General features: G+C 40.6%; 1 protein-coding gene across 2 annotated transcripts in view; it reads left to right on the plus strand.

Annotated features, from left to right (window-relative positions):
• dscamb (Down syndrome cell adhesion molecule b) overlaps positions 1 to 18,002 on the plus strand; it is a 170,081-nt gene that overhangs the window by 120,417 nt on the left and 31,662 nt on the right. For both annotated transcript variants that reach the window (XM_033976925.2, XM_033976927.2), the window contains exons 9-11: positions 112 to 390; positions 828 to 947; positions 4,374 to 4,553. In XM_033976925.2, coding sequence (XP_033832816.1) covers positions 112 to 390; positions 828 to 947; positions 4,374 to 4,553 — 579 coding nt within the window. The remainder of the gene's footprint in view (positions 1 to 111; positions 391 to 827; positions 948 to 4,373; positions 4,554 to 18,002) is intronic.

Here is an 18,002-nt window from a genome sequence, read left to right on the forward strand (position 1 = left end):
AAAGTATTAGACGAGGATTAGTGTAAAAACTCTACCTGCCACACTCTGAGGAGAATGACCTTGTTCATAGACTCAAGCTCACATCTTATCTGTCTCCTCCTACACGCACAGTGCCTCCATACATCCAGCCCTTTGAGTTCCAGCGCTTCACCATTGGCCAGCGTGTCTTCATCCCCTGTGTGGTCATGTCAGGCGACCGACCACTAGACATCACATGGCAGAAAGATGGCCGCCCCATACCGGTCAGTTTGGGTGTAACCGTGGACAACATTGACTTCACCAGCTCGCTCCGGATCAACAACCTGACCCCCGACCACAACGGGAACTACACCTGCATCGCACGCAACGAGGCTGCTGTCGTAGAGCACCAGAGTCAGCTTATAGTCAGAGGTGAGATAATAATAGAACTATAATAGGACCAAATCAACTCTGTTTCAGGACTAAACAGAGCTCAAGTGTGAATGTTCTCTAACAGTGGGATTAACGTCGGAATAATTACAATATGTATGTGTGTGTGGGGGGTGTGTGTGTGTATATATATATATATATATATATATATATATATATATATATATATATATATATATATATATATATATATATATAAATCAAATCAAATCTTTATTAATAATCCTGCTTTAGGATTATTGTGTAAGTGAATTGAATTAGTTTCAACATAATCGTTTATCGACTATATTTTCTACAGCAATATATCAAACTTCAAAATTTGTTATCATGACTGGCCTATTTACAGCAGTATTTGATGCTCTAAATTAGACCTGGTATCCCTAGTCATTTGTATTAATTACCATTGTGTCTGTGTGTAGTTCCTCCTCAGTTTGTGGTCCAGCCTGAAGATCAAGATGGCATCTATGGGAAAACAGTGACACTCAACTGTTCTGCAGAGGGCTACCCACCGCCCACCATCGTCTGGGAGCACTCCAAAGGTACACTAAGTACATGATGAGCAGCTCCACTTAAGACAGTTTTGTGTGGGACATTATCTTATTTTCCACTGGTCCTGTGGCTCAGGCTGAGTTGGTTTGGGTTAATACATTTTGGAGTGTGTCATTTTTAGTCCAGGAGAATGAGGTTGGCTACTGACTAGGGCTGTTCAAGATGGGCAGTTACATTAAGGCAAATAACAATGGCTTTCAATATGGACTTTTTTTTCGGGATTGGCTGTAGACCTCTCCAGACCCAACTGTGTAACTGATGATCATTCATCATCAGCCCTAAAACAGACAACATACATGCACAACCTTTTTTTTATTACATAAACCTGGATTTGAATACTTTTAGTCATAAGGGCATTATCAGTTAAGATTAAGACGTGGTACCTAATATGTGACAGGGCAAAATATTCCTTACTCTTACTTGTACTACTTACTATTAGTGTTATCACAATACAAACATTCCATACTCAATTTCGATAATAAGGAATTCACTCAGTGCTCGATACCAATTACTTTAATGAAGATTTTCTAGTAATCGAATACATTGCCATTGTAAAATAATTGTACTTTGATGCCATGAGTTCTTATATTCATTCTGATAAAGCTAAAAAAAAAAAAAATCAGGAAAGCTCAAATTTACTTGCTCAATTGAGTATCTAGTTTCAATATTAGTTTTAGTATTGATTATTATCTGATTTGCAATACTTTTGACAACCCCACCCTTTGTTGCTCTCTAGCTTGGAGTTGGTTGATCCGCCCACGTCTATATTTTAGCTCAAAAGCGAACAAACCAATGATTATTAATATGAAAAACGCATAGCTAAACAAAGGAGTAAGAGGCCAGGGATACAGACAGGAGCAGGAGGCAGCAGGTGAGTCCATGCAGCCACTCGAACAGGCCCCATAAAGAGAGGGCCCCAGGTGTGTGCTCCCCCAACCATAAAACAGGGATGAAAGCCTTACCAGGAGCAGGGCATCGGCCAATGAGCTTGGCTGCCTCTGTGTGTGTGTCGGGGGAGAGAGGAAGAGAGGGGGCAGTGGGTTAGCCTCCAGATCAAAGGAAGAACAGAATCAGATGTGTTTTTGAACCTTTGATGGGATTTGTGCACACCTAGATGGAGGACAGAACAGGCAGGCTGCACGGATGCTTCTTACTATATGACCAATACGGAAGTGCTTATGGTTAGCAGTAGTAAAGAGGGAGACCATGTATGTGGGATCAAAAATACATCTTGTTTTGTTTGGTAACTTTAACGTTACAGGGAGAAGAGTCAGTAAAAATTAGGTTTTGTTTGGAATTTCATTGAAAAGTGTTGAGAATAAAATTACTATTACTAACTCAATTTTGATACTAAGGAATATGCTTAATACTTCATACCAATTCCAATACTACAATGATTGTTAAGAACACTCCTTCTATAGACAATGTGATTTTCAACATTGTATCATAGTACTTTTTTTTATATTACAATGCAACCTTATATCTGTAAATAAAAACAAGCATGATGTGTATACAAACCATCATTCAAGAAGAAAAGATGAAGGTTTAATTCAGAAAAAAAAAAAATTGGTCCATTAAAAGGGCGAGCTAGTTTGAGTGGACACACAGAAAGCCATGCAGGGCTGTGGTGCTTCTTTTTAAAGAGATGAGTAATGAAAAGCAGCCGGTGTGGGGCCAGGGCAGGTGTCATGGGACGCCATTGTCTAATGTGCTGTAAGACTCACTGCAGTTTGTCCACAGAATGGCTGCCTTTTGCTATTACTGCGGCCATGCTAGCTAGGAGCCAGATGAGTGTCTCTGGGAGATATGGAACAGTAAGTAAAGGTCAACTGCTATGAGCATAACGACTAGCACTATTTGGATATGCAAAATCCATAATTCAAGGAAGAGCCCCTCTCGCTGGGCTGGGCTCTCCCTCTTTTCTCCCTCTCGCCCTCCCAGAGCCAGGGGAACCAGAACAAAGTCACCACTTGACCCTTTGCTTGCCACGGCCACTTGACTGCATTTTAATTAAAGGCAAAAACCCACAGCTCTAAATGAGCTAATCTCTACACGGTAACGCTAACACAGCGCTAATGTGACGTGTGCCACAGTGCACACATATGTTTAATAGTAGATGAGCACGGCGGATTGTGGCACTTTTATCATTACAGGAGGAGGACATGTACAATTAGCATAAATGTAAACTTCTGCACATTCATGCTGTTACTGTTAGCCTACTTTAAAATACTGTTATCACGATACTAAAATTTCAAACTCGATTTTGATACTAAGTAGTAGATTCAATATCAGTTCCAATACCAGGATGATAAAAAAAAAAATACTATGAGTGTGACTTTTTTAGTACCGATACCTGCTCAAATGAGTACCTAGTTTCAATACAAGTGTTAGTAATAATTAGTATATATTAGTAGTACAACCCTACTTTAAAATGAAATATGTTAAAAACCTGCTTGTTTTTATCCAGTTAGCTGGACTTAGGGCCTTTTTGGGTGGAGTTTCTCTACATTCATCATATAAAGTTTTTTTTAATTTTTATTATTATTATTATTATTATTATTATTATTATTATTATTATTATCTTTTAATCAATCAACATTACCATTATATTCCTTGCATACAGTATATACTGTACATACAGAAGGGTTGTTGTTTGCTCCTTGCGGGCACCTCATGGCTCACTCATTTTCCAAGGTGAGTTCACTCCCTATCTTCTCTACACTGATGGATGTAATAGATTAATTTAGCCTGAACCTAAAGAGCTGGGATATGATGTTGTTTTTTGCTGTAGCTTACATTAGGCTTGCCTCATAATTACTGATGTTTATTCATTTTACAATGAATGGTTTCTTAATGAGAAAAAGCCTTGTGATATTGGCCTCAGTCCAAGGCTGCATGTGTCCTCTGCTCCCCTGTGCCTGCTGTAACTGTGCCTGCTGTGGCGGTGCCTTGTTAAACATGAGTATTATGTCTGTTCTGATTGCATCACAGCCCTGCCTCGCCTCAGCTCCCGCAGCTGTTTACCGGCCCTAGGATTTAGGCCTGGTGTGGGGAAACATGTTTTCAATCCGGCCCTAATCTGACAGGCTTTGTCATCAAATCTGTGAACATGCATCCACGTCCATACATGCTCAGTCTGAAGGTCAGCAGTATGTTACAAACCATATGCTATGCTAGCTAAAGAGTTCATGTCTGGATGGACATTCTTTTCAGTCAATTTTATTCATAATTAGCTATTTTATTTCAATTGATGCTGGCTGCAAGAAAAAGTTGTGAATTGACTTTGCACTTCTTAGCTAGTTATTTTTTGTTATTAACAATCCCATATTTTAAAGTGGCACTGAGTGTTTCAAAACAGCTAAATACAACTAATGCTTTTTATGATCAACAGTATTTGTATGACTGGTGTATTGCAGGTGCAGGAGTGCCCCAGTTCCAGCCCATCCCCCTGAACTCTGGCTCCAGGATCCAGCTGCTGAGTAACGGCTCCCTGCTGATCAAACACGTGCTGGAGGACGACAGCGGCTTCTACCTATGTAAAGTCAGCAACGATGTGGGAGCTGACGTCAGCAAGTCCATGTACCTCACTGTCAAGAGTAAGTACCACATTTACTGTTCTTTACCATCAAAAGTATCACATGTACTTTCATACTGTAATTTTCTTAGCTTTAAGAGTAAGAACCACATTAGAACTACAAGCACTGCTATAGTGTACCTCATTGTCAAATGTACCACATGTATTACTATATTGTACTTCACCGTCAAGAATACCACATGTACCACTATACTCTACACCACTGTCAAGAGTACCACATGTACCGTTATATATGTCAAGAGTAAGAACCACATTAGGAGGGGGCACTTTTGATAAGTGATTTTCTTTGGATGGGTTCAGATATTGTACTACTGGGTATTCCAATTAGGAGTGTACACAGGAATAGTTTCCACAACTGTATCCACTGCACTATTGCATTTTCCAAAACTAAAACTACTACTGTCCCAACTTTTGCCATTACTGCTATTGTACTTACTTGTACTGCTATTGCTACTTACTGTTGTATTACAGCTGCATTTAATTACAATATTATAGATTTAAATATCAGCATAATCACTTGACAAGAGTATATGAAACTGATCTTTACATGTAAGAAATGATTAATGATAATAATTCTGAATGTATTTATTTTAATGTAGTAAATATACAATTTGTAGGTGTATCCCATGTGTTGGTGCAGTGTCAGGCCTCTCCTGGGCAGCAGCAGCACAGCCTGTGCTTTTCCATACATCACTGTGCTGAGTCTGACTGTACGGCTGGGCCCAGTTGCTATGCAGCGAGTTGACCTATGGCTGCACAAGCATCCCTGCCTCCATTTTACACAAGCACACAACACAAGCAGTGCTGAGTGGGAGACCATATTCTTCACACAGGCACCTCTGAAATACATAGGGGAAAATTATTTAAAAGATATACCAGAAATGCTAATTAAGTGATAGGTAATCAAATTTTGTACTTAAAGGTACAGTATGTGACATTTTGGTCAACTGCATGATTGCATAAAATTAGATACGTTTTATACCATTGTAGCCAAAACAAGAAGGAGGACTCATCCTGACTAAATAAAAATAAGGTGTGTGGAGACACATGTTTTTAAGTGCAATAAAAACAACAAAAACAACAAAACAATGATTATTTTACTCGATTTTTTGGCTAAAAAGTTACATACTGTGGCTATAAGTACTGCTGTTCACTCCTTCTATTGCTACTGCTTTTACTACAGCCCCTGCTACTGCTACTAGTACTGCTAATACTATAGTTCTACTATCTACTATTACTGAACAAATACTTTTGATGCTACTATATTTAATGTTACCAACACTACTTCTACTGCTGCCTCTGCTGCTTCCAACACCAATATTGCTGCTACAAATACATGCACTATAAAATTACTACAACTGCTGCTGCTACTACTTGCTACATTACCACCGCTACTTCTACTGTTACTACTATGACTAAGTACTTTTAGTGCTAATGCTACTGGCAATAGTACAACCCCTAGAGTAGTAAAATGAAAGTAAAGATAACAGTATCATATTACTTTCCACCTCTGACTCTGTTACAGTAATTGCGTCCTTGGTAGTGTAAATGGACCCTCAGTGTAAACGCATTAACATAGAAGCTTTAGTATGTGAAATGTAGCCTGCTGATCTGTAGCTTTCATTTTCTTCTCCTCTGTGCCCTTTTATTTTATTAAGTTATAATAAAATGGACTGGCATTTTTTAAAATGTTTTTTTAATGTATTGTAACTGTAATTGAACATATGATATGATGATATTGAACATACAAATTATTTGCATAGCAATCAGAAATAATTGCGCAATTCAAAGTAAAATATTCGTAAATTCATTATTAGATTTTTTTTTTTTTTGTTGGTACATATCTGCGCATATTTACATAGTCCTACATCCAGAGGTGGGTAGTACTCAGATACAATTACTCAAGTACATTTACAAGTATATTTACAGTTACTTCGCAATAAAATAGTTCTTCTATGAGTTGTTTTCAGACACCGTACTTTTACTGTAATATATTTCACAGTGTAACAGTGAGTGTGTTTACAGGCATGAGCATCCCATTTATGATCAGGTTTTTTGAGTATCCTGGTTTTGTGTGTTTATATGTAGATCCAGTATCCTGATTTCTGTATCCTGGATTAAGCAGTATCCTGGTTATGAGAAATCAGGATACTCTCACTGGGATATTCTATCCAGGACACTGTAACCTGGATCCGGCATGTATCCTGATTTCTCACACATAACAAATACGGAGCAGCAACTTTCCCAAAACAACCCAAACTTCTACAAGGGCTTTTTAATACAACCACCTTTTAACACCGGGCTAATCTCTATGGCTTCTCTTGAACTAAATGGGTACTGTATGTTGTATTTTTCTACTGTTAATATTGCCTTTAGTGAACAGTGACAGTGCCCCACACTCTTATGTTCTTATTTGAGTGTATCTTTTCTTTCTTTGATGTTAGAAACATCCTAAAAAGCCTTAATATGGCAAAGTTGCAGGCATGTTTAGCGCTTTTCCATATCTGTGCCATAGTCACCGTTCCCTCTAAGATGCGCACATGCGCAATTGCGCACCGCTGACACAATCTCCGTGCACAAAAAATCTGTGCTGCGCACAAAAAAATCGAACCGGAGTTGAAAATAAAATAAACACACAACAATTCATTCTGTGGTATTTTTCAATGTGAGTCAGTGAGTGTGACCGGGGACGAGCTGCTCCAGCCAATTATGTGATTCACATACAGATCTGCGCAGCTTATCAACGTCATTGACAGGCGTCCTCATGCGCCGATGGCTGCGTCCCAATTTGCCAAACTGGCCTTAGAATCACCATTGGAAGTGTGCATTGAAGGGCAGTTTCGTTAATATCCGGCACGACAAGGGGTGTCCCATTTCAACACACCCTACTGAATGCGCCCGACAAACCTGCCCTTCCCTTTTCACCGTTTCCATGGAGATCGGATGTAACCGAAGCGTGTATCTGTGCACACTTCACGCACTTCTGTATCCCATCATGCACCGCGACTACACAAGAAACAGAAGAAAATGGAGTCCGCTGTGCAATATACGTTAAAATGTTCGTACTGGTTTACCTCACCTACAACAGTGCGACATGAAACTTAAATCTGAATAAAGATCTGTACAGTGTGTTTGATGATTAAAAAGGAGGGGAGTTATATGGAATAAAGGAATGTGCAGTTATTGCTAGACAATATGAAGACATTATTATCATTAGAAATTATTACTGCAATAAGAATAATGTAAGAATGTTTGTTTCTATTGTAAGCGTCAAAGACCAAGAGAAACATAAAGTCAGAAGAGTTTAATGAGTTCCACACAGGTAATGTGAACAATGACGCAACGGACTCTCAGGAAAGGACAGAATAGAGTCCTGAGACGTGCACAAAATCTTCATGTGTTCCAGTACATTCCATAGTTCTGCACCCATCTGGTGGCACGTGTCATTTACCTTCGTTTTAGTAAATCAAGATCCTAGTTTGATGTAGCGCTGCGCTGCTAGAAAATACCTCACAATAATAAGATGGAAAGAACTGGCACGGCATAGAAGGGAAACAGTGCCCTCTACTGTTATTAAAGTGGTGTAGCCACTGGCCAAAATACCGAATTGTTAAACTGCAATATCCCACATTATGTACCACTAATCAGTGTTCTCTGGTTTATAGACTATGAATGTGAAAATGATATTGTTACCTCTGTCTCTGTTATTATGTTTTCACAAGGTATATTTTGTTAAAGTTATGAAGTAGCTACAATTGAAAAAAAAAAAAAAAATCACCTTTAACGTTATATTTTTGCCTATTGATATTCAATCTAAAAAAAGAGAAATGGCTGTGACGACGACATCTTGACTTTTCTTCTATTAAATAATAAATAATTAAAAATAACGTACGTAATGTACGTATCGTACGCTCAAAGACAGCGGTGGAAGTGCGGTCTGTGGTGTAGATCTGTCCCACTTCAGCAAGATGGCGGCTACACTGAGGAGGGCAGATTCTCGACCGGAACCTTCAAACTACACTTTGAAGAAAATGGACCCTTCAAAAGGTGCATTTGGCGAATTGAGACACAGCCTATCTGGCCGACGTTGAGTGCAAACTCGCTAATGACCCTTAACGTTCCGACAGCCCGCCCTCGGGCAAAGATCCGCGCGCGTAATTTTACGCGCGCGCGTACTTTAATGAATAGTTTCAGTGTTAGTATATCAAACCCGTGCGCAAACTTTAGTATAAAATAGTGCTTGTTAAACAACCTTCAAAAGGATATAACATTCAAAGAATATATGCATTCAGTATAAAAATGGTGGTTACATGACAATATTCAAAGGATATATGAATTATTATGTTTTGATATGATATATGAATTATATAATGCATCTAAAAAGCTTTATTACTTCATTAATTAATTACTTAATTCAGTTTCCAGTGTGTGTTTGTCTACATTTTGAAGTGTGTGTGCGTGTGTTTTTTTACTGTTTGCAGTGTGTGGTTTGTAAATATATATTTATTTTGACCCATACCACATGTTTTGACTATATTTTATATACAAATACACATTATATATTGTGTTTTGATATGATATATAAATGTACAGTAATAGAGCAGCTGGGTGTGCAGATAGAGATTCCTCTCAGTGTGTATTGCTCATTGAATACTGTCACTAGTTTATGAGTTGTAAAAATCAAGCAAAAGCGTCACACAATGACTTATACTCATAATACAAGTCAGAGCTTTGTCATAAAAATGTTAAGTGTGTTTTCAACATTGGAGTTTACAGTTGGCTTGGTTTGGTTGGAAGCTCATGTTTTGCCATAGTTAAAATTAAATATTTATACTTCCAATAGCATTAACATACTACACAGGTCATGAGCAAGATTTTTGTCATTTTCATTGTATAAGTGGGCTAAAGCACTTCATTAAAAGTCTTATAACAGAAATGTAAATGCGGTAATTTGATTCTTTTAATAAACCATTTAACTTGGATGGATGTGATGCAGCATGACCACAGTGCACACGTCTGATGTTGCTCACAGTGGTTCATGGGACTACTCAGGGAGTTTGTGTGTTTGCTCAAACTCGTGAAAAATTAGAGGGAACATTGGCCATAGTTGCCTTGGTTACCCCTCTAAATATCCGGAATATTCAGATTTCACATGTATACGGGGATATTAGTATCCTGGTTTCTCTAAGCGCACGTAAACTTCATAACCAGAACATGGTCGTAACCAGGATAAGCCTCATAACCCAGGATACTCGTGCACATGTAAAAGTACTCAGTGACTAAGCTTTGGTTACTTCTACTTGTTATAACTGTGTTATTAATTAAAGTAGGATACAAAATGTACTTTTTATGCCATTCCCTGTTGTATTTACTATACCTAAAATGATATACAATACATAATGTGATATACAGCTATGTAGCATATAGCTTATTTGTAGATTTTGAAAATGTGTAGCATAGGCGTACGTTAAAGCGATGTACCCCTTTTTCATCAAGAAAGATTAATTAATAAGAAATGAATACATTTTGCGCTAGTACAAATATATTGTAAAAGCACCTCTTTGCTTTCTGAATGTAAGTATAAACATTTTTATCCTTTGCAAGCCAGGAAGTAAGGCTGTTGCGCTGTTAGCATACTAGTTGTTGTTAGGATTATTGTGATGACAAAACTCTGCTCTAGCTTTTGAAAGTTGGGAAAAGCTGTGAATAATTAGGATGTGAGAACTAAGTTAGGACCGCAGCAAACTGTTTAAAATGGAAGTACTTCTTTTTTATGTTTTCAAGACAGTAAAAGTCAGGTACATCTCCATTAATCCGAGCCATCAGGTTTCACTCCTCAGCTTCCCCTCATGTGTCCCCTCCCCTGTTCTCCCACTCTCTCTACACCCGGCTTTGTTTTATTACCAGCCCCTGTAATATTGCTGGATATTAAAAAATATACATCAGCCGGGCAATTATGGACTATCAAAAAGAATAGGTTTCGCCCGGGGCCTAGCAAGTGCGCCACAGTGGATGCATAGAGATGAGGAGGACCACCAGAGCCTCCTTCAGCCTTTCACACAAACCAGTGAGGTTAATCTTAGCAGAGGAGATGTCTGCTACAAATGGGCATTGAATACATGGACAATCTAATATGTTTATAATAAATATTCATGCGTTATACAGGTCCAAGGTCACACATGAATTGAAAAGCACTTTGATGTATTTGCTCCTCATTACACATACTCATTAACATGCATAACATAACAGACTTTTTGTGTGATGTATGAGTGAGACAACAACAGTCTATGCTTATGTTTATTTGCTGGCCTTAATCTTCTTGGAGGCCCTGTGTGTATACTAGTGTGACCGGATTGGCACTGAAAAGCGCAGCAGTGCGGCTGCTGGCTACACTGTTGCTTTTGGTTTGGGTGGTTGACAAACTTCTACACCTTGCCTACACTGTGGACTTTCTTTTGGCTTTGCAAGATCCGCTGTGTACCATCCCAAGCTAACTTTTTCTTGATAAGATCTGTTCTATCAGCAATAATATGGTCTAGACTTTACCATAGAGAAACACTGAGGCAATAGCTATAGCTGCTCCTCTGTGGTCGCTGCCTGCATGTCATCATTCTGCTCGCCACGATGCAGCTCGGCCGCTGAAGGGCCTGCTGCTCTTGCCTGCTCATGCAGTGTGTTTCAGGCATAAGAGTCAGACCTATCATCCTGAGTAAGTTCCTGACAAATAAGATGGACGAGTTACGTCTTATCAGCCGCCACCGTTACCACGAGTCATGTGTTTTGGTGTTAACAGAGACATGGCTCTGACCAGACCACTTGATGCATGTGGATGGATTTTCTTGTGTGCGCGCAGATAGGACTGCATCTTTGGGGGAATTTGTGTTTATATTAAAAATGACTGGCGCAAGCAAGTTACTGTCCGGGAAATGTCGTGTAGTCCTGATTTGTAATTGCTCTGCTTGTCTATGCGTCCCTTCTGCCAAGGGAATTGGGCAATTGTTGTCATCTGCGCCGCATACAGACCCCCCAACGGGAATGCAGCAAAATCCGCAAGTAGTGAGAATATGTTCAGAAACAACTGGAGTGCACACTGGAGGCACCTGTGTTTGTCTTGGGAGACTTTAGTCATTGCCGTCCGGAGCATGCACTTCATGGTTTTTATCTTTACATTAAGGCCAGCAACCGTAAGGATAAAGTTCTTGACAAATGCTAACGGCAATATAAAAAACGCTTACAGGGCCAAATCCCTCCCACCCCTCGCAAATTCGTATAACACAATACGTAGAGCATCAACCATAAAAGAAGACAGTGGTCTGATGACAGTGTGGAAACTTTGAGGGGCTGCTTTGTCTTCTTTTGACTGGAGTATTTTCCACAGCTTAGACTTAAATGAGGCCACAAAGACAATGACAGACTATATCAACTTTTGTGTTGACACAGTTGTCCCTAAGAAGACAGTTCAGCACTTCCCAAATAACAAGCCCTACATAACCAAGGAGGATAAATCCTGTATTAATGAAAAGAGGCTTGCATATAGGGACAAGGACATGGTGTGCTCAGCACAAGGTCATTTTAGAGGGGAGCTTTTAAGTCCCATGACAATAAAAGATGTGTGACTCAATGAAAAAATGACCCATGTGGCAGCATGCTACACTATTGATAACACTATTGATAAGTTGATAAATATTAATGATGAGGAAAGTGCTAATGATCTCAATTACTTTTTTAAGATGAAATGAGCAAAATGACTGTGATCCTATTTTAATATTTGACTGTGATTATTTACACTTGGATGGTTTTAATATTGATTTGCAATGCATACAGGCTACTTTTAGCAAAGTGTGTCCCAAAAAATCCCAGATGGGTTGTCTGCTTTTTTTTTAATCAGGAGCTGTGCACAGGAATTGTCTCAGGCCTGATATCCAATCTTTAGTCTTCTGTAGAAAATTGTACTGATCCTGGTCTTTGGAAAAAGTCAATGGGAGTACTAATTCCAAAGACATCTTGCTTAGGCTAAAATAATGCTGATTAATTAATTAAATAACTAAATCAGGCTATACACCTGTAGCCCAAACAAATTGTGATGAAATGTTTTAGAAAAGATAATGGTCAACAGACTAAAACCTGAATTGTCTCCTTATCTTGACCCGTTGTAATTTGTGTAAAGACAGGGCTTTAGTACAGTGAACACAATCAGTCGGTCGCACCTGATCTGTAAACACTTTCTCCTTATGCAAGGGTTTTATTTGCAGATTTTAGTTCTGCATTTGACACTATACGTCCCAATCTTTTTTTTCCAAAAAAAACCCTTTGTCTTGAATGTAAGCCCTGCACTTGAAATGGTTTACTCCCTCTTAAAGCTAAAAAAAAATGTAGTACAGATGTGCCACAAGGTGCAGCAAGTTCCCCTATTATGTTCATCCTGTATACAAATTAATGTTGGAACAGTCAGTCAGGCAAAAAATCATAACATTTTCAGAATTGTGAGGCTTCTTAACAATCTCCACCTGCCATAAAGAGATAAGCTCTTTTCTATCTTGGTGCAACGAGCATCACTTAACTGTTAATGTGAACAAAACCATGGAGATGGTGTTTGACCTCTGAGCTCTGCAATCTTGATCCTGCTGTCATTGATGGTAGACAAATTGAGCAGTTTGCATTTTTAAAATATTTGGGTGTGTATATTGACTACTTGTTCAAATGGAATGCACATGTTGATTTCCTTTGTTTGAAGTTGTCCGAGAGGCTCCACTTTTTAAGGAGACTTAGGCTATTTGGTGGGAGCACAAAAATCATGACCTGTTATTACAGTGCTGTTCTGGAGAGTCTTATACATTACAGTATGGTTGTCTGGTTCAGTTCTTTTAATTGTCCAATGTAAAACTAAACCTAAACTGGCCTTAATTACCCCTAAAAAGTGGTAAATATGGCCATGATTGTGAGTGGCAGAGTTTTCTTTGCAGGACATTTTTCAAAACTCTATGTTTGCTCAGGCCAGACGGATTGTTGGGAATCCCTTTCCCCTGTTGCATGGTGAATATGAAATTCTTCCATCAGGCTAGCGCTATCAAGTGCAACTTTAAAAGTAACAGATATAAACTCTCATTTATGCCAACTTCTGTTGCCCTCAACAAAGGTGCAATTTAGTCACATTGTCCCTTGTGCTTCAGGATCTGTGAAATTGAATGCGTTGAACTTGGTGATTGTTATTAATTACTTAGGACACTTTATGGTCATGCAGCGCACTAGATGGGCAATGGACATTAATAATGGACACTTACTTGCCTTCTTTTTGATGAGCTCTGACTGTTGTTGTCTCTGGCTGAGTGTAGTGTGATGTATGAGCATAACTGCGTTTTAAACTGTGGGCAGTGAGCCCAAGACAAATTTCCCCTTGGGGATAATAAAGTTTATCTTAATCTTAATCTTAACAGCTGCTCATTAGATTTTAAGTCTTTTTATGATTTTGTTGGTTCAAATCCCATTAGTAGTTCAAAGGTTTGTAGGACTTTCGATCTAGACTTAACCACAGACAAGAATGAGTTGCAATGAATAGTTTATTGCATGGCTCAACTTTGGCATTTAGACTTAAGCAGATAGACAGCAGACAGATAAAGACTATATTTGTCACAGAAAATGTCTTATGCTGGCTGATGGTTCTGCTGCAGTGGAACTATGGTCACATTTTTGCTTACTTACATGTCCCTGCATGTGCATATTTGAATGACCACAGTATATATAGGGCAGAATATGATCAGACATAGTGTAGCATCATTACGTGCCCTCCTTTTGATTGTGTGAATGAGCTCCTGATATTAGTGCGCGTTGCCAGAGCTCCAGATTTAGACGGAGAAAATAGCGGCTGTTAAGGAGCAATAACATTTACAGAAGGGGCTGAGGAGACTATTTTAATAGGAGTCACTTAAAATTCATAGTTGCCATGCAAAATAAATCAGCGATTTCCTGCACGGGGGTGGTAGAGAGGAAGATGATGGTGTGAGGAGGTGGGGGGGGGGGTGTGTGAATAAGAGATGAGCTTTAAACGTCGGAGGTCCCGGTCTGACACATTCCATCATGTCGGAGGTAGGAGAGAGAGGGAGGGATGGAAAGAAGAAGGGATGGAGAAAGAGAGGGAGGGAAGCAGAGAGAGAGGGAAGGTAGAGAGGTATGGAGGGGGAGGGAAGCAATGAAGGAGAGAAGGGGAGAGAAGGAGGGAAGAGAGCGATGGAGGGATGGAGAAAGCAAGAGAGGAGAGGGAAGGAGGGATGGAGAGAGAAGTGGAGGAAGGAGAGAGATAGGGAGGGAGGAATGGAGACGGAGAGATAAGAGGAGGAAGGGTTTGAGGAAGGTAGGGAGAGAGAGAAGGAAGGAGCGAGTGAAGGGGAGATGAAAGGAGAGAGGGGAGGAGACGAGAGGGATAGAAAGGGAGAAAGGGGGGCTTAAACGCATTACTGTAGACAGGCCTAGCAGGCACAAAGAAGGACGTACATGCACCAGCCCAGCTTTGATGCTTCAAGGAACTCTATCTGCTATGTTAATTTCCATTTTCATCTATTGTGCATCTTTATAGGCAACGCTTTGTCTTTGGAAAATTGGGTTAAGGTGGCTTTTCCCTAATCGAGTGTGTTTGAAAGTGGTCCATGGGAATGTTGTGTTTCAAGGTTCATTTTTATTTCAATTCTAAAATTACTGTCATTAAAATTTGGAGATTAGATTTATAGAACTTTTCCAATGTGTTGTGTCTTACTTAGCTTGGGCTACATAATTAGCTACCAAGAGTCCAAAAGACTTGGTTACTCTTGGCACAATTTTTTTTTTTTTTTGTCTACAATTTGACCTAATTGATCCAATCTATCGATCTAGTTAAATCGATTATGTGACCATATATAGCTATTTTTAGGCTAGCAAAGTCACAAATCTGTTTTTAAGTATAGCTGAGGAAGCATCTTTGATTTCACATAGGTTCAACAGATAGATGAGATGCCATTTCTTGGGTTTCAGATTACATCACAACATTCTATAGGCCAATAATATTTAATATAAAACATTTACATATAACGAGTACTAGCCCCCATGGTGAGATACAAGAAGAAGGCCATTTACCTTGCCCGGATTGGCATTACCAGGGCCCCATCCTGGAGCCAGGCCTGGGGTGAGTGCTCAGCAGCGAGTGCCTGGTGGCCGGGACTTTCCTTACAGGGCCTGGCCAGGCATAGCTGGAGGGAGCAACCTGGGGCGGTCTTCCCGTGGACCCACCATCTGCGAGAGGATCCGTGTTGGAGTTCACCCAGGTGAACGAGAGGGTCCCTGCGCCCTCCCGTTGGGGACAGGTCTCACACTGTTGTGTCGGCCTATGGGCCAAACAGCAGTGCAGTATCCGGCCTTCTTGGAGACCTTGGGAGGGGTGCTAGACAGTGCACCAACCGGGGACTCCATTGTTCTCCTGGGAGACTTTAATGCCCATGTGGGCAATGACAATGGAGGGGCGTGATCAGGAAAACGACCTCCCTGATCTGAACCTGAATGGTGTTCCATTATTGGACTTCTGGCTAGCCACAGTTTGTCCATAACAAACACCATGTTTGAGCACAAGAGTGTCCATCAGTGCATGTGGCCAGGACACCCTAGGTCAGAGGTCAATGATCGACTTTGTTCCCGTGTCATCTGACCTCAGGTGAAAAGAGTGGCAGAGTTGTCAAGCGATCACCACCGGGTGGTGAGTTAGATCCGCTGGTGGAGCACAAACCTGGCAGGCCCAAGCTTACTGTGGGTGTCTATTAGGAACGCCTGGCGGACCCCTCTGTCAAGGGGGACTATCAGACGGCCTCAAAGAAATTCTGGTAAACCATGCGACGTTTCAGGAGGGGGAAGCAGTGCTTCACCAACACTGTTTGCAGTGCTGGCAGAGAGCTGCTGACCTCGACTGGGGATGTTGTAGGAAGGAATACTTTGAGGATCTCCTCAATCCCGCTGTCACGTCTTCTAAGGAGGAAGAAAAGACTGGGGACCCGGAGGTCGACTTGTCCATCACCCTAGCTAAAGTCACTGAGGTGGTTGGCAAGCTCCTTGGTGGCAAGGCTTCGGGGTTGGATGAGATCTGTCCCGAGTTGTTTTTGAACATATTCTGACTTATTGACCGTGTCCCTGGTGGTACCTTTGGGGGATGCTCCGTGAGTATGGGGTCCGGGGCCTTTTGCTAAGGGACTATGTCTCTCAGGTGGCCTGGGAACGCCTTGGGATCCCACCAAAGGAGCTGGAGGACGTGTCCTGGCTGAGGGAAATCTGGTGAGTCCCTGCTTGGGCTGTTGCCCCTGCTACCTGGCGTCGGATAAGAGGAAGAAAGTGGATGGATAGATGGAGTAATAAGGGGTAGTCACTTATAGAAAGGACCTGGTTCAACATTTGTGAATTTAACTTTTCGATATTTCTTGGCAAAGTACAATGTAATCAATAGGGAAATATGAGAATATGGCATGCTCACATTCTAGAAACAGATCTCCTCAAATACAAAATAGGATAACCTTCTAATCTAATTTCTATAAACACTGTTATCATAATTAAGAAACATGGGCCTGTCTGACCACTGAACCACTGTATAACTCAGTATTATCATCAGAAAAGACCCATTAATTCATTGTTGTTTGCTTCCGCCTGCGTGTCCCTAAATCCTGCTTTTGTCTCCGTGTGTAAACATGGTTACGGTCCTACTGAGAGCCATATCTCTTACAGTTTATTTTTAAAAAGTGCATGGCTCGGCATGTCTTATTCCTCCCATATATCTGCGAGCGAGACAACGGGGCCTGGCCAGTGCACTGTCTGCTCCTCACTGTATGAATAATCAAAGCCCCCTCTCATCATTAAATCATGTGTGTCGTGGTGCGAGCTGGAGGAGGGATTCGGAGGAGGGGGGCTGGGGTGTAGCGTGGCGCTGGGAGAGAAGAGCCGAGAGTGGGGTAGGGTAGTCAGCGCTGCAGGTGTACAAGCTGGGTCCTCTCCACACCGCGTAGTGTGGCTGAGAAGTGTCACGCGTACCACTTAGCTTCCCCAGACTCCAATATCACAGTCATGAATATGCACGCAACAGCACACACGCTCATGGGAGAAGAGCCCTACTCCAGTCTGAGGTCTACTGACACTGGTGCCATTGGTGCTCAGCTCAATGGCAAAGTATTTAAAGTGGAGTTACTGGGGTATTTTAAAGAAGACATATTGTGCTTGTGTCTGCTATGTAGTTATAAACTATGACACTTGTGGATCGTGTAATTGGCACATTTTAAATCGCAGTATTCATTCAAAACGACTTAATAAAAGAAACAAGTCCGCTAACTTATGTGTTAGAATACTGTGGTGCCCAATGAGAGACGTTGCCGTAAACGTCATTAAAACAAAGAGTTGTCAGCACCTCCGATGGATAGCTTGATGTCACTCTAGCTAGTAGAGGTTTTTTTTT

Source organism: Periophthalmus magnuspinnatus, chromosome 13 (assembly GCF_009829125.3).
Source record: "Periophthalmus magnuspinnatus isolate fPerMag1 chromosome 13, fPerMag1.2.pri, whole genome shotgun sequence".
NCBI classification, from domain to species: Eukaryota; Metazoa; Chordata; class Actinopteri; order Gobiiformes; family Gobiidae; genus Periophthalmus; species Periophthalmus magnuspinnatus.